We start from the raw sequence: 15,768 nt of genomic DNA on the forward strand, positions 1-15,768 counted from the left end.
ATTAACTAAATAAATATTATTATTGAATGAAGGAATACTGGCCTCATATCTACTTGGTATTGGATCGACACTAAAATTTGCAGTATCGCACAGCGCCAGCCTCTGAACTTTAGTCGTCAGTCCCTGCAAAACGTTTTCTCCTCGAGGTCGCATGCGCTGTACCTCACTGACTAAACCTCACTTTAAACTTGTACTTTGAAGTATTTTAACTGGAAAAAGGTTTCACCCCCTTGCATTGATACAATACAATACAATAAATTTGTATTGTATTGTATTGTACCTAAAACTCCCAGCAGGCGTTACCCCTGCTCCTGTACAGTAAGTGACGAAGTGGTTTTTCTCTGGAATTTTTCCATTCGGCTTCCGTACAGTGATGTTCGAGAACGCGGAAGTTCACGTGGGGCGTGCCGATTTGTAAATAAAAAGCGATGCTTCACGCAGAAGGCTTGCCATCACAGAAAGACTCCTGATCGCTTGAAGACCTCGACAAAAGTCCGCGTTGGTAAGTGACAGGCTGTGCACTATGGGACGCATTGTTTTTATCTGGTGTGCAGATGGTTGGTGTTACTTGAATGCAGCACAATAAATTTCAGATGACGTCAACCAGATATGTGGAAAAATCCAAGTTATATAGTCGCTCAGATTATGCAGTCCCTGTACTGAATTTAAATTCTGTGTAAAGAACTTTAATCATAGTAATGATCGATGATAGCAATATAAGATTTCTTCCCCCATGTGCACTCAAAAAAAGGGATGTTTATATGTGACTGACAAATGTGGAAGTTGAACTGTTGCTTGGTGTATTTGCAGTCTGCAGGTAAATCTGCATACACACCACCAAAGATGCACGTCATTCTAATTCCCGAAACAATAATCACATCTTTTCTGTTGTTGTGTTTTGGGGGTTTAGGTAAAGTGAACCATAATTCACTTAATTAATCCTACTTTAGTGCAATAATTAACACCTTTGCCCTCTCTTTTTTATACCAGAAACAATGGCATCTGCAACCCCTCTGTCCAAGGCAAACAGTGCCTTCTCTCTGACTTTGCTCAAAGAGCTGAGCAATAACGACAAGACGGGAAACATCTTTTTCTCCCCGTTCAGCATCTCTTCAGCCCTGGCTATGGTGATGCTGGGGGCCAGAGGCAACACAGCCACACAGATGTCAGAGGTACAGTCGTGCAGCTGCCTTTGTTGAAGATTGTATGCAGCTTGTTGAAGCTGGTTAAAATCCATGGCTTCTGAAATGACCCCTTTCATTTACTTAAAGAGCTCTGAGAGGCCGTTTCAAGCAACGTTGAACATTAAAGCTCCATGATGATAGGGCGTCGAATTTGATCTTTTGAAAGCCGCCAAAGCTACTGTGTGACTCACCAAGCTCTGACTTTCAGTGTCAGGAAAAATGACAAAGATCTGTACTGTTCAGCCTTTATGAGGGTCAGCCCTGTGCTGCGTTACTCGGGGAACAGGATCCATAAAATGGAAGTGTAAGGGCAATAAAGCTTCAGGTAATCCGTACGGGTTATCAGTTCCCTTTGTGCAGCGGGCATGCCCATTTGTCTGGCTGCCTGGATTTCATAAGCAGGCACTTGTCCAAGCTAAGGCACTAAATGGAAACGGCTGGAAGAATATTTGACGCAATCTATGAAGAAGTAATACACTACCCTAACTAAGACATATCAGGCACTGAAGCACATTTGTGGAAACATAAAATGCATTTGAACTGTTTATAGAAATTAGAGCTATGCTTTTAGCACCTTATGGAGAAGAAGGCTCACGCTGTGGAGCGTGCCCTGCATTTCAAAGGTCTTTAGACGTGAGATTGACAATCAGTGTATTGTTAGAGTAAAAATTAAATAAGAGATACTGAGGGATTTTAAAGAACTGCCCATCTGGTTAAATAAACAGCAGAGAGGCCTTATATTCAGCAGGAGTAGCTGGTATGGAAGTGACAAAAGATTGTGACAAAAGGATTCCTGAAGTCAAGCCACACCCAGCTAAGTCAAGCTAGTGGGTGTGGGAGAGAGAGGGCCTCCACGTGTATCTGGTCATTTGAAATGATAATGCTCTGAAAGATAATGGATTTATTAGAGAGTACCTTGAATGAAAAGTTTGAAGAAATTCCTTGAAAACGATCACAGCAGTTGACATAGAAAAGCAAGATTAATGCAAGCTGTCTCTTTTCTTGTGTAGCTGTAGGTAAACAGCTACTTTTCACACAGATGTGGCTTCTGCAACTGAGCTGCACCAAGAGTCAAAGCAGGGAAGGAGCTAAAAGATAACTATCAAGGCTAATGAGAGTAGTAATTGAGATTTGATGCATAGTTAAACTTTCTGTGGGGTGTATTTATAAAAATAAAAAAAAAGCCTGCGGCAGAAGTTCAACTGGAAAAACAAAGTGCAATCACATTCTTCATTTTGTGAGTAAGTGTCAGTGACTGTACGATTGTTGGGCAATCGTTCGCTTGACAAATATTGCAGTCGATTGGAGTGCGTAAGAAATACACGGGAGCACTGACGTTTCCTGAATTTGCACACACTTGTCATTTATCTCCTCAACAAACAACATTAGTGCAATAATTCAGTCCTGTTTAGCAATGCACGTACGTGGGCGTGATTACTCAATCAGGGTGTAGCTAGAGACCACCCACAATTCTGAATCTATGAAATAAAATATGTTTTTGCCTCACACATACTGGAATATACTGGATAGGCTCCAGTCACCCCACCCCTGCAACCCTGTATTGGAAGAGAATGGATGAATGGAAGCATTTAAATAAGTTTAAATTATGACTGAATACAGTGACAAGCCACAACATTAAAACCAAGCCAAAACACTTCCATATCATCGACAAACGAACTCCATAAGACCTCTGAACGTGTCCTGTAGTAGGTGGTAGTTTTCAAAGAAGCATCCACATAAATGTCAGGATCCGAGATCTCCCAGCAGAACTTAAAGAACCAGTTAAGAACCATCCACATGATGGTGAAACCTCGTGAAACTGCACAAACCAGACTGTGAGACACTCATGACTCTTTCACTCGTTCAGTGGTTATCTTTACTGGGCCTCTCTTGGTAGGTTATTGAACTTTCGTAATTCTGTAAGAACATCAGGACAGAACTGTTTCTTAAGCCAAGTCACACCCAGTGAAGGCATGCTGGTGGGTGTGGGTGTATATGGGAGGGAAAGAACCTCCACCTTTATCCAGTCATTTGTAGTGATAACACTCTGAAACATAATGGATTTATTAGAGATTACGTGGAAGAAAAACTTTTGAAGAATTTCCTCGAAGATTATCATGACAGATTATCATGATTATGATGACAGATGATATATCGGACATTAATCTGTGTGTTTTATGCCGCCTGTTTTCTTCGTCCAACACTGTTGCCTGACATTTCTTTTCTCTTGATAGATGTGATTGTGTTGAGATGATCTAGCCAGATGATCTAGCCATACATAAGCCAGTGGCTTGTGGCTTATGTATGGATACAAGGTGTCCTGTTTCACAGTCTAACTGGGCGGTTCCCAGTTTACTCTGTCTGTTAAATCGGTATTTATTCAAATCATTTCAATAATAAATACATATTTGAGGAACTTTAACTCACCTCAGACTGCTCTGGTCATTGGCTGACTAGTCTGTTATTTAACATAACAATATTCCTATAAACAAGTTGCTTTTTTTTTTTTTTTTTTTGTTAGTTTGCACAGCAGCTAACTACAATCAGCCTTTCCAGAGCAGAGACACTTCCCGAGCTACAAGCACCCATGGTTAGGATTCATTGGTTCAAAACATGTGGCCAAATAACTTAAATTGGAGTTAATTATTGGTAAGAAACAAATCCATAACCAATTCTGTCATACATTTACGGAATGACGAGATGCCTGTTTAAATAATGATGTACCCCACAAAGTCATGCAGTAAATCCACTGCTGTCAAAAATGACTTATGTTAATAATCCAGATCTAACACAGTTGTTGTTTTTTGGCTTACATTATTTCTCTGCGAGTTGGTACAAGTAATTTTAAAAGAGCGACTTACTGTAAACGGTGTTTTCCCAAGCACAGTTTTATACACTACTGTGCTAAGTGCAACCAGACACGGCTGTTGGGTGTGATTACTCTGAGTCAGCTTGGCTCAGCTGTACCATCACAGAAAGATGAGCCTGGCTCAGAGGGGCATCTGGGGACCTACTGTAAGGACAGTTGGCTGCCTGTTACCTTATTTGAAAGACTGTATATTTTGCTGGTTTAATTGTAAGTAAGAGTTTATAACACAAAATAAAATGTTGTAATTACTTAAAATGATAATACTTTGATTCTGGCTAAAATGTTTTGGTTCTCAAAAAATTCCTCTGTAGAGGAAATATTCTTTATGCTTAAAGCAAATGAATGCAGGGAAGTTATGGTCATACTGTTTATAATTGTTTCTATTGTTTGTTTTGTTTTTTCAACTGAGGGGTTTGTCACAACTGTGTAAAAGTGTTTCATTGAACATTATCAGCGACTCATTAGAAGATTTCTTGTTCAGGTATCAGATTGAAGTCTACAACTCGGCCAACACATCAGTTTAAGGACAAGCTCATAAATTACTGTTTTGTTTTGTTTTTTAAAAATGGAAAAACAAACGTTGAACGTAACGGTGAGCACTTGGAATCGCACTTCTAGGTTCTCTGCTTCACCAAGGCAGAGAAGCCTAAGCACGCACCGGCGGGACAGATGCACATGCAACAGCAGGCCCAGTCTGCGCTGCCGAATCTGAGGAAGGTGGTAACAAAGCAGCAATACAGGAATTGCACACTAACAAAAGGGGAAATATTACTAACAGCTGATCTAACAGTGCCGTGTGGTGAGGGGATCAATGGAAACAAAGATGTTAGAGCTTCACAGAGCATTTCACATCTGTGTTTGTACTCTGTTTTTGCTTTGCTGATGTCCTTTATGCTGCTGTCTTGAACTGTCGGGTAAAAGCAGCAGTGATATGTTTACTGAAGGTTTAATGTGTATGTGGCGAGTCCAACAGCTTCAAACCCCACAGCATTACATAATGCATATGAATATAGCCGTGTCCTTTTATGACCTCTTTCTGTGTGTTTTCTTTCTTTTTATCTCTTATTAGCAGATGCTGTAAATGTCACTTGAGCCTTCAAAGTTTGAACCTATGACAGCGCATCACTTTTTCCATTTCCTGTTTGTGTAATTCCAGAGAATCACTCTTGTATAAAGAGAGAAAACTCTGTTAACAAATTGAGCACCCAACATTACAGCCGTCTGTGACTTTAGCTGTGGATGTGCACCATGTAAAAACACACTCTACTTCGTTCTTATTAAGCAGTTGGACTTGAAGATGACCACATAAATGATAACACGGTGGTGGGATGGTGTGGGTCTTTATGTGCTGTAAATGCTTTGTGGAAAGGCTTCTCTAAGCTTGGGTCATGGCTTCTCTGAATCCAGTGCTTTTTTTTTGTTTTGTTTTTTGAACAGTTGTCTGCTTTGTTCACAGTGCCTGAAAACGAAGGATTGTCAGGATGATGTCCACAGCAGCTTTGCGCAGTTGCTGAGTGTGCTCAACAAGTCAGATGCTCCATATTCTCTCAGCGTTGCCAACAGACTGTATGGGGAGCAGTCCTACCAGTTTGTTGAGGTGTGTGTGTGTCTCTGTTCGTGTGGCTTGTTTTTTTTTCCTAAAGAATGAGAGAAATCTTTAAGCTGTGGAGGAAAGAATGAGGTAGTTGATTAGGCAGTAAAATCCCACAGAGCTAATAGGTTATTTTGTTTGGGTGTTCAGACTTTATAAGTGTGTCATTAACTGATTTCAGGATTTCTTGGGAAAAACCAAGAAGCATTACAATGCTGAGCTGGAGGCCGTGGACTTCATCAAAAGCTTCGATGCTGCCAGGCTCAACATCAACAGCTGGGTGGAGAAGACAACACAAGGTGGGTAACACACTAAACATGTCCACCTTCCACTGATATGAAGTTAGAAGTTGTAATGAAAAAACTTTTATAGTATTAGTGTGTTGGTTAGTAGTCCTGCAGAACTGTTCTTCTGTGAGATGTTAGTAGAGTATTTATTACATACGTCTGTGTCGCTGCTTCACACGTGTCAACGTATCCTTCAGGTAAAATTAAGGATTTGCTGGCTCAGGGTGTTTTGGACCCCATGACCAGGCTGGTGTTGGTCAATGCCATCTACTTTAAGGGCCTCTGGAACAAGCAGTTTAAGCAGGATCAAACACAAGATGCTCAGTTTCGAGTCAACAAGGTAATACAGCAGCTGCATGAATACTGCTGATTTTATTTTTTATATATAATATATCCTGACAGTGTTTGTAGTAAGGGTCTTTTTTTTTAAGATCACATGGTGTTCAGTCACATTCTTAGCGGCACCTCTCGATCAGATATTTCTGTTAGCTGTGATGAAACACAGTAAAAAACACATTAGACTTTGCTCAGAGTGATAAAAAGTCATTATGCTTCGACTGGCTGACAAAATCCTAGAACTGCATGAAGTGATGTTAAACCGTCTCATGACTTAAAGAGAGCAAATCTAACTCAAGAACAAGGCTTGTTATATCTCAGCCTTTCCAGCTGTTATTATTAACTTGCCAGCAAACAGTTGGAAATCTAGAAGAAGTGGGCTGGCAGTGGCAGTGGTTTGCTCTTCACCTGATGAGTGAAAGTCACACTCTCACTGCTGTTTGTATTTCTCGAGTAGCTCAACAAGCCTTAAAGAAACAACTATTTTTAACATTATTTATTTGCAAGCCAATGATTTAAAACTTCACTTTTTCTCCTCGAGCAGGTTCGCTTCTAACTGCGGTTGCTCTCATACACTTCTGTATACACTCAACACCAATTTCAGGTTGAACTAGTACACTCGTGACAAAGTAAAAGATTTCAGCTGGTGATGTTTCACATGTTATTTTTTTCATATTTCAGAATGACACTAAGCCAGTGAAGATGATGTACCAAAAGTCTAAGTTCCCTTTGACCTTCATCCATGAAGTCAACTGTCAGGTAATTTGCAGTAAATCAGTCAGTATGGCCGGCAACCCATCACCTGTTAACTTGGCAGCATTTAAAATAGTTTGATTTGAGAGAGTGTGTGTGTGTGTGACACACACACACAACCATAATGTTGTCTGGTTGGCAGCTCAGGCTGTTTCAAAACCTTGGTGGGTTCAGCTTTAGTGGTTAAGTCATGTGGACTAATGCTCTCTGCATCATCATGGATGCTGGTTTGTGAACTGCACATACAAGATGGTTAATCGTTTTCCACTTCTCCTCAGTCCAAGGAAGGTAGAGAATAAAGTTGGATTTGCAGAAATGCAGGAATGAACTGTATTTACTGCCAACGTTGGTTTGAAGTCTTCCAGAGCCTGTGAACTTGTTTTTCTTGCAAAATCATGTCAGTTTTGTAACATAGTGCAATCTAACGAGCCAAAGATTGTCGCCAACATCAATTTGTTTGTTTGTTTTTACCCTTGACTCTTGTGCACAGGGATTTTAGTGCCTTTTGAAAAGTATTTAATGGTGTTGTTTTTTTGTTTTTGTTTTTTTGTTTTTGTTTCTTTTTTCTTTTTAACACCACACTGTTGTAAGCTTAATGGTCTACAAGTTATTTTAGTGCTATGTTGCCCCTGTCCCAGCTTTCTGGATTTGTTTTTGTATAAGTTATTGTATTACACGGCATTGCATGTTAACATTTTTGGAAGCAGGTTATAATAAACTAAGATGATTAAGTCTAACAGTTGCATAGCCACTATTATATATTCACGCTAATGTTTGAAACCTGTGCGACAGATCATCGAGTTGCCTTACAAAGGGAATGAGCTCAGCATGGTCGTCTTTCTGCCCCAAAATATCGAGGACGGCACAACGGGTCTGGAGAAGGTATAACAAGCACACTTGGATAATGAAACCTATGAAATACATAAACAGTGGATGATTTTTTTTTTAATTTTTTTTTTCCCCATCTCTAGCTGGAGAAGGAGCTGACCTTTGAGAATTTTGTGGAGTGGACTAATCCCAATATGATGGATGAAATTGAGGTCACGGTGGGCCTGCCTCGATTCAAGCTAGAGGAGAATTACGACATGAAGACTGTCCTGGTCAGCATGGGCATGGTGGATGCCTTTGACATGCAAAAGAGTGACTTCTCTGGTATGAAGTATTCTTGGAACATGCCGCACAATAAAACGGGAGCCCAAAACATGAACGGACTGCTGCTGTTCTCTTAAATCACCGTAATTTCCATCACCTCCATATTCTACATAAATCAAATATGTTATTTTGCTTTGTTTTGTGACAGGCATGTCTCCTGCCAATGACCTGGTGCTGTCCAAAGTCGTGCACAAGGCTTTCGTGGAGGTCAACGAGGAGGGAACGGAGGCTGCCGCTGCCACCGCTGCTATCATGATGCTGCGCTGCGCCAGGATTCCAGCCAGATTCATCGCCGACCACCCCTTCCTCTTCTTCATCAGGCACAACCCTTCCTCGAGCATCCTCTTCGCTGGCCGATACAGTTCCCCCGTGTGAGCGCGTTTAGAGTGGTGTTTCTCAGCTGGAGGGAGGTTACAACATGACTGGTGTAAAATCGAATTTGGTGTTGTTGCTGAGAGCTCCTGCTCAAGAGTTTCATTATGCTAATCTCACCCTATGTTCCTGGCCTGTATATCAACACCACCAGGATGAGGAATTAAAAATGACGGTGTGTAATTTTTATAAAAAATTTCACCCCTTGTTTGTGTCTCTTCTCTGAATACTGTCATCTTGCACTGTTTAACCTAATTTGATCTTTTGATTTATGTCGTAATGCACGTATGGCCCTGTTTGCTGCAGTCATATACCCTATTTTATCTATCTTGAAGACTAGATTGTTATCATATGCCTTACACCTTAGGAAAAAGTTTACAATGTGCCTCTATTAACCTGCTGTACACCAGCTGCACCTTTTTTGGTTAAAAAAATGTGCTATGCATTTTATCTGAAAACATGCAATATCATACTTAGCTTAGCCAAAGATAATAATTTTAACAGTGTAATACATTTTATATGGAATTATAAAATGCATATAATAATTGGAGAATTTATAAAAACGTACATAAATGCTTGAACTGGCATTGAGTCCAGGTCATTTTTATGTATTCCTTGACTTACATGTGGAATAAAGTGTGTGGTTTGCAACTGCTCCATGTTTAAAATGCCTTTTACTCACATTTTCCTTTACCTGGTTCAGCCAAGTGTTATAGGATGGGGTTTCTAATGCTGTTTAACCATTTAATGTAGAATTTTTGGTATTACACTTGTCACCGTCAGTCACTCTAACATCATATTAGTCCTTTCAAATGTTTAGGGGGGGCATTTTGCCATTGTTTTGTTCCAGTAGGAAAAAAGGAGACTTAAAGCAGTTTCGAATTGGCCACTGGATTACTTTCTACACTTCTGTTAAAAAATAAAAAATATTACCTATGTAACCAACTGAAACAACAAAAGTTGTATCAGCCAAGCCTTGGGCAGTAACTTTCAATCCTCAAACAAGTTATTCATTTTGTTTAAATGCAATATAATACTTATCTTAACCAAAGAGAGTAATAATAATAATAATAACTGTTAAAAATAGCTTCATAATTTCCAATTTTAAATAGCAGTCCCACTCCAACACAGTAGGTGGTGCTATTGCATTAGCTGTGCTCACTGAAGCCCTTTGTAGAATTTATACGAAGAAGACAATTTTGCTAATGCCACTTCCGGATAACTTCCGTGTTGTCATATTTGAAATTGGGGCATTCAAATGGGATTAATACTCGCTAGTATTAATGTTTGATAAGTCCGTAAACTAAATAGAAAGGATATGGACGCGAAGTAACGTTAAACATAGAAAAATAGCCAACGTAGCTCTCAGTCATACCTGCTAATCACTCCGTGGCTGGTGATGGAGAAGCTAATATCTAAACTCACTGAAAAGCATTTCCTTTTCACGGCTTCCTTCGTTATAAGACTGGCTTTGGTCGCTTATGGAGACTACCAGGACAGGACAATGGCGGTGAAGTACACTGACATTGACTACCATGTGTTCACAGATGCTGCGAGGTTCATTACTGAGGTAACAACTGTCTCAAAACTGAATGTCCTGCTGATATAACGCTGACAATGAAAAATAGTGAGAAGCACCAGTTGTATAAGGGTGGTAACATTACTTAATACTGAGCTAAATGGAGAATTTATGAACTAGGATTTACCTGGAATTGAAGCTGTTTGGTCACCAAACCAAAGCTTAGTATATTCAGTTCAATGCAGGTTTATTTTTATAACGTCAAATCGTAACAGGATTCCCCTCAATGTGGTATAAAGCGCAGTTATTCGGGAGAAAACAAACAACTCCCCAAAGCAAGCACTTGGAGACTGTGGGAAGAAAAAAATCCCGTTTGACAGGAAGAAGCCTCCGACAGAGCTAGGCTAGAGAGTAGCTCTATGGCACAAGATCGGTGGAAGGAGAAAAGAAAAATATTAAGACACACACACATCAACGAGAATGCCTGACTTTTAAGTGAAGTTCAGACAGTTTTGGACACCTGGATATTTAACACATGAAGTTAGTTGGAGTTGTATCAAATACAGCCAATTTATGGGGTTGTTGTTTAACTTTCCAGAGATGCAGAGAGTGAAACATAAAAATATATTATTTTTATGTTAGGATATTTTTTGTAGTGAGGTCCTTATTACATTTCTATGTTAACAAAATAAGCTATGTTTAAGATATGATATTTATTCTAGCACTTTAAGAATGGTGTATGAAACCGTCAACAGAAGACAAAATTTCTGTCAGGCTTTTGGATGAAATGGCTGTTTTAGCTGGTTATCATATATAACCCCTTTATTTAACCTAATATCACATTCAGCATTTTCATGTGGGGAATTCCTTTTACAGGGCGAGTCCCCATACAACAGGTCAACCTACCGTTACACTCCTCTGCTGGCCTGGCTTCTCACCCCAAACATCTATCTTAACATGGTTTTTGGAAAGATCCTCTTCATTGTATGCGATGTGCTGTCAGGACTGCTCATCTACAAAGTCCTCTGCCTGCGAGGTCTAAGAGCTGAGGTTTGTGACTGGCACTCTTTCATCATGTCGCTCTCTTTTTTTTTTTTTTAATTAGATGAGCTATGGGGGGGGTATTTTTTTTCTTTTTCTTTTTTTTACAGATAAAAATACAAAAATACATTTTTGCTTGTTTATGTTCAGACTGCACGCTGTGTTTCTTCTTTGTGGCTTCTCAACCCGTTGCCCATGGGCGTGTCCAGCCGAGGGAATGCTGAGTCAATCCTGGCAGCTCTGGTGCTGGGGACTCTGCTCTGCATGGAACGCAGAGGTGTGGGTTAAATATATCAGCATTAATTTGATCATGTGTTTTCGCAGCTTCTGTGTTTATTGGCTCCTTTTGTTTTCTTCCAGCTCAGCGTCTGACCTGGGCAGCGCTGCTGTATGGTTTATCGGTTCATATGAAGATCTACCCTGTTACGTATGCTCTGCCCATTGCCCTGACCCTTCGCACAGCTGAAATCAGGGTAGATGAAGCCAAAAAGGTCTCAAGATTCAAGAAGCTTGTCGGCTTTTTTGTTGGTTTCTTCAACCAAGATCTGCTCCTATTTGCAAGTGTGGCTGGCGGAGTCTTCTTTACACTCACAGCACTCTTCTATTACATGTGAGATGGACACCACAAACCGTTTTCATGATTTAGAAATGACTGTTCTATTACTACAACTAATGCTATTGGAATTAGCATTAATGGTTAATATTCAGATGCCATAAAAATTACTTTGAAGATGATAAACTGTTGTTTAGGAATGACTTTCAACAATGCTAAGTACTGTTTTTGATTTGACTTAATGCTAGCCTCTTGTGACCCATTATTTGAACCAACACTCTTACTCACACGTGTGTCCTCTCGTACAAACGCAGGTATGGTTGGCAGTTTCTTTATGAGACCTATTTGTACCATCTGACCAGAAGGGACATCAGACACAACTTCTCTCCATACTTCTACATGCTCTACCTTACTGCAGGTATTTATCCATCCAACCATTCACGCCTGTATTGTGTAGCATGCGAAATGATGAAGTTTGAAGGCAATAAAATGCTTGTTAAATCTGATTTATAGGTGTGTTGAGTTATTTTCCTTTGTCTTTTGTGTTATACTGAGCAAACGTACAGCGGGAAATACAGCTTTATTTATTTATTTATTTATTTATTTTTTAAATGAGCACATTTCTTTCGGCCTTGCAGAGAGTACGTGGAGCCAGTGGCTAGGCTTGGCAGCATTCCTGCCGCAGTTTGCCCTGCTGTTGGTAACATCATGGATGTATTACAAAGACCTGGCCTTCTGCTGTTTCCTGCACACAGCCATTTTTGTTACCTTCAACAAAGTGTGCACTTCTCAGGTACATACCTAACATAATTTCACTTTGTTCCTCCTGTCCTAGACATAACACACAGACTTTACAAATTTAACAATGTTTCTTGTAATCCTTTCACAGTACTTCCTCTGGTACCTGTGCTTACTTCCTCTGGTCATCCCTAACCTGAGTCTGACAGTAAAACAAGGGCTGGGACTACTGCTCCTCTGGTTTGCTGGACAGGTAATTAAGTTAAGCACATTTAAAATTACAGTTAAATATGAATTCAGATATACATTTGTTAATGTAATCAGATTTCATACCATAGACTGAATCTATGGGCTCTCCATTCAAAATCCCAGACTAGTAGTTTAATATTCTAATTTTAGTGTTTTAAATTCAATTCAATTTGTAGCCAGAAGTGACCATATTTGTACAAGAGGGAGGATTGTTACACTATTAGCTAACACCTTGGTTAGCAAGGTGCATTCATGGAGTGTACAGGTGCATTGCACAGACACAGATACCGTCTGACGAGTGCTTACACACTAGAAAAATACTACAGTTTTACTCACCACTTAGTGTCCCTTACCACTCACTACAATCAACTACACAGCAAGACAAAATTTTGGTTAGCTACAGCTTGACAACTAGCCACGGAAATAAAATTTTTAAGCCTCAGAACGGCTTGATAGGATGAGCCTTGTACAAATTCACCCACCTGTAGTTTTCACAAAGGGTAAAACTGTCTACAAGGATTTTTTTTTGTGCCAGAATGAAAGCAGAAAACTGTGTTTCTGCCTTAAACTTGTGCGTTTTAATATGTAGCTCTAAGAGGATTGACTAATGTTTAGAGCTAGCCTCAAGTGGTCACTATTTTGTAGCACCTCCTAGTTGGCGGTGTTTTCAGAGCCCTAAAGTTTGTTTTCTTGATTGTGATCTTGATCATGCTGAGTTGAAAGTTATACGAGTGATAGGATACATAGAACTGAAGTCATCTAAAATAAACTCATATTTTTCTCCCCTAAACAGGCCATCTGGTTGGGCCCAGCCTACTTCCTGGAGTTTGAAGGCTACAACACCTTCTTATGGATCTGGCTAGCCGGATTGCTCTTCCAGGTCGTCAACTGCTTTATTCTGATCCAGATTGTAACTCATTACAAACCAACAAAAACTCCACTGAGACTGAAAGCTGAATAAAACCCAAATGTATTCAAAGTGGAAGAAATTTTGTCTTTGAAACTTCAAAGGATGCTCTTTCAGATCATGCACTGTGGATCCATGTAGACCAAAGTTTAATCTCCCCAGACTTTAATTACTTTCTCTAATAATTTAAATCACTTTAGCAAAGAACACTACGTTTTCTGAGCGACAAAGGCTTAGGTGGATTTTCAGTTTTTCTGAGTTAAACCTTTGGATTATATGCTCACCACTGCCGGTCAAAACACTTAAATCCACAGTGTATGACACGTAGCAGAAACTGACTGTTGCCCAGGTTTTTTTGGATGGTAACTTTGAAGTCTGCTCCACCTGTGGCCAAGTCATTTGTCAAAAGTTTGCTGATGGGGCAAAACACCTGCTGCAGATCAGAGATCACAAACAGTCTTAATAAACAGCTCTGGGTCAAAGTATTTAACACACCCCTCGGGGATTTTTTTCTTTTTTCTGGGGTGGCATTTTGACCTCGTGGTGACGGAAAGCATTTTCTAACTCCAGAGGGAGAAATAATCCAATTGTATGCTGCTAGGAATCGAGAAGCCTTCAGTCTGAGTGTCTCACTTTCATGTTGACATTATTGTTGGTACTTTCAGCACTTGAACTATGGATTAGATTGCACCGAGGAGAATTACCGTTACAAAATCCAGCAAAATCTGTCCTAAATTGTGTCGTGTTTTTTGTCCTGACCGGTGTAAATTGAGGCTGACCTGCACATTAATCTGACAGGTAGGAGATAGTTTCTTGGTTTGAGGGAGAATATGTTAAATAGTTCTACTGTTAGAAACGGTAAACAAATGCACTGTTGTCTTTATGTCTATTTTTTTACAGTTTCACAAATGAATAAAATCAAATAAGTAATTTCCTGAGAATGCTGTTGTGTAATTTCAAATCCTTGGTTACGTCTCGGACCTAATGATTTCATCTGTGTTTACTATTAACACTGTAAGAAAACAGACAAGCACAGTATTTACAGTCTAGGCCACTAATGCATAATCTTCTGTCAAGGCAGCTGTTTGACTTGCAGCTTCTTTGGCTGCAGTTTGCAGCTGTGACCAGTAGGCAGGAGCATTTGCAAGCAGAAGGGACAGCTTGAGCAAACATCCTCATGTAACCCTCGCAGATTAATCAGTCAACTGGAGCATGAACACAACCTAAAACAAACAGAGCTGGCAGTGGCTCCATAATCTCACTGTACTCTCCCTCTAATCTCACATGGAAATTATTAGAGCATTCACTTTAGCCCTGTTGGTTCTGAGCGTGTCTGTTGATCCTGGGACTGATAGTGGAAGTGCATAATAATTATAATATACTGGATTCGCATTATGAATGCTTGAGATACACAGCAGGTTGGGTCAAATCGGTGGCTTTCCTTAGACATTTGCACATTGCTTTGCTTTTCTGTACGAGTATAAGGTCTTGGTTGTGTGTTGCGTATGTGCATGCGTGTGAGTCATGGTCAGCTGCAGCCTGCATATCTAGTTTCTGAATCACCAGGATGCACCCAGTAACCTTTCAACTGGCTAGTTGCCCCCCAGGCACATGCATAAACCATCTTATTTTAAAACTGACGGCCACATTCAGGGGTTTATTTGCAAATTCTTAGGATTACAAATTAATACGAATATGTTTTTCCCCTATATTACAATTTCAGTTTTTTGTGGCAGCCAATCCAAATTACAGCTACTTGTCCCCTTAAGAGTTTCATCATGCCATCATAGTTGGTGAACTATGGAGGCAAACTAAAACCAGTTCAGATGAACCTGATGTGTCTGGTGAGTGAAGGGTAACAGCACTCTGTAGGCACAACAGTCTAAAAAAGGTGGAAAGCACTGTTCTGCTGCTGGTGCGCTGATGTGGACAAATAAAGAAAACAAGGCGCTGCGTTCACTGTATATTTGTTAATTGTGCTCAGGAAGCAAGAAGTGGGAAGGTTGAGGGGGTTGCGTGACTATGTCCCATATGCTAATGTGTATATGTGTGTTTAATGAAGTGTATGCATGTGTATGCAGATGCCTGTTTGTGCCAGACCCTGAAGAATTCTCCTCATTGTCACTGGGGGGGATGTATGCATGTATTTGTTCATCTGCCTTTATCTCTGTGTTTTTTAAACGTGTATGAGAAAGATGGAGCAAGAGAGGGAGTGAC

General features: G+C 40.0%; 2 protein-coding genes and 1 pseudogene across 3 annotated transcripts; all 3 read left to right on the forward strand.

Annotated features, from left to right (window-relative positions):
* Positions 1–15,768, forward strand: part of LOC146701306 (uncharacterized) — a 316,606-nt pseudogene that overhangs the window by 145,890 nt on the left and 154,948 nt on the right.
* LOC146701321 (leukocyte elastase inhibitor-like) lies at positions 382–9,199 on the forward strand. Of its 2 annotated transcripts, XM_085467647.1 has the most exons (10): positions 382–502; positions 991–1,172; positions 4,672–4,770; positions 5,510–5,650; positions 5,826–5,943; positions 6,129–6,271; positions 6,949–7,026; positions 7,813–7,902; positions 7,992–8,172; positions 8,321–9,199. In XM_085467647.1, exons 2-10 carry the CDS (start codon positions 996–998, stop codon positions 8,545–8,547), a joined length of 1,254 nt encoding a protein of 417 aa, XP_085323773.1. In that variant the 5' UTR covers positions 382–502; positions 991–995; the 3' UTR covers positions 8,548–9,199. The 2 variants fall into 2 exon arrangements, with proteins under 2 accessions (XP_085323773.1, XP_085323774.1); XM_085467648.1 differs by lacking the exon at positions 4,672–4,770 and having other exon boundaries at positions 383–502.
* pigm (phosphatidylinositol glycan anchor biosynthesis, class M) lies at positions 9,727–14,481 on the forward strand. Its single transcript, XM_085467649.1, has 8 exons — positions 9,727–10,114; positions 10,940–11,113; positions 11,255–11,381; positions 11,465–11,714; positions 11,972–12,075; positions 12,296–12,450; positions 12,547–12,648; positions 13,438–14,481. The coding sequence occupies exons 1-8, from the start codon at positions 9,944–9,946 to the stop codon at positions 13,603–13,605; spliced, it is 1,251 nt and encodes a 416-aa protein (XP_085323775.1). The 5' UTR covers positions 9,727–9,943; the 3' UTR covers positions 13,606–14,481.

Source organism: Copadichromis virginalis, linkage group LG9 (assembly GCF_057382275.1).
Source record: "Copadichromis virginalis isolate Kocher_CV1m ecotype Utaka linkage group LG9, C_Virginalis_male_GT1.1, whole genome shotgun sequence".
Lineage (NCBI taxonomy): Eukaryota > Metazoa > Chordata > Actinopteri > Cichliformes > Cichlidae > Copadichromis > Copadichromis virginalis.

Excerpts from the sequence above, each read along its gene's own strand:
- pigm (XM_085467649.1), top strand. The coding sequence starts at position 9,944 with ATGGAGAAGCTAATATCTAAACTCACTGAAAAGCATTTCCTTTTCACG. Across the intron at positions 11,114-11,254 it reads TGCGAGGTCTAAGAGCTGAG|ACTGCACGCTGTGTTTCTTC; the intron begins GTTTGTGACTGG and ends GTTTATGTTCAG. Across the intron at positions 12,649-13,437 it reads TCCTCTGGTTTGCTGGACAG|GCCATCTGGTTGGGCCCAGC; the intron begins GTAATTAAGTTA and ends TCCCCTAAACAG.
- LOC146701321 (XM_085467647.1), top strand. The coding sequence starts at position 996 with ATGGCATCTGCAACCCCTCTGTCCAAGGCAAACAGTGCCTTCTCTCTG. Across the intron at positions 5,944-6,128 it reads GGTGGAGAAGACAACACAAG|GTAAAATTAAGGATTTGCTG; the intron begins GTGGGTAACACA and ends CGTATCCTTCAG. Across the intron at positions 8,173-8,320 it reads GCAAAAGAGTGACTTCTCTG|GCATGTCTCCTGCCAATGAC; the intron begins GTATGAAGTATT and ends GTTTTGTGACAG.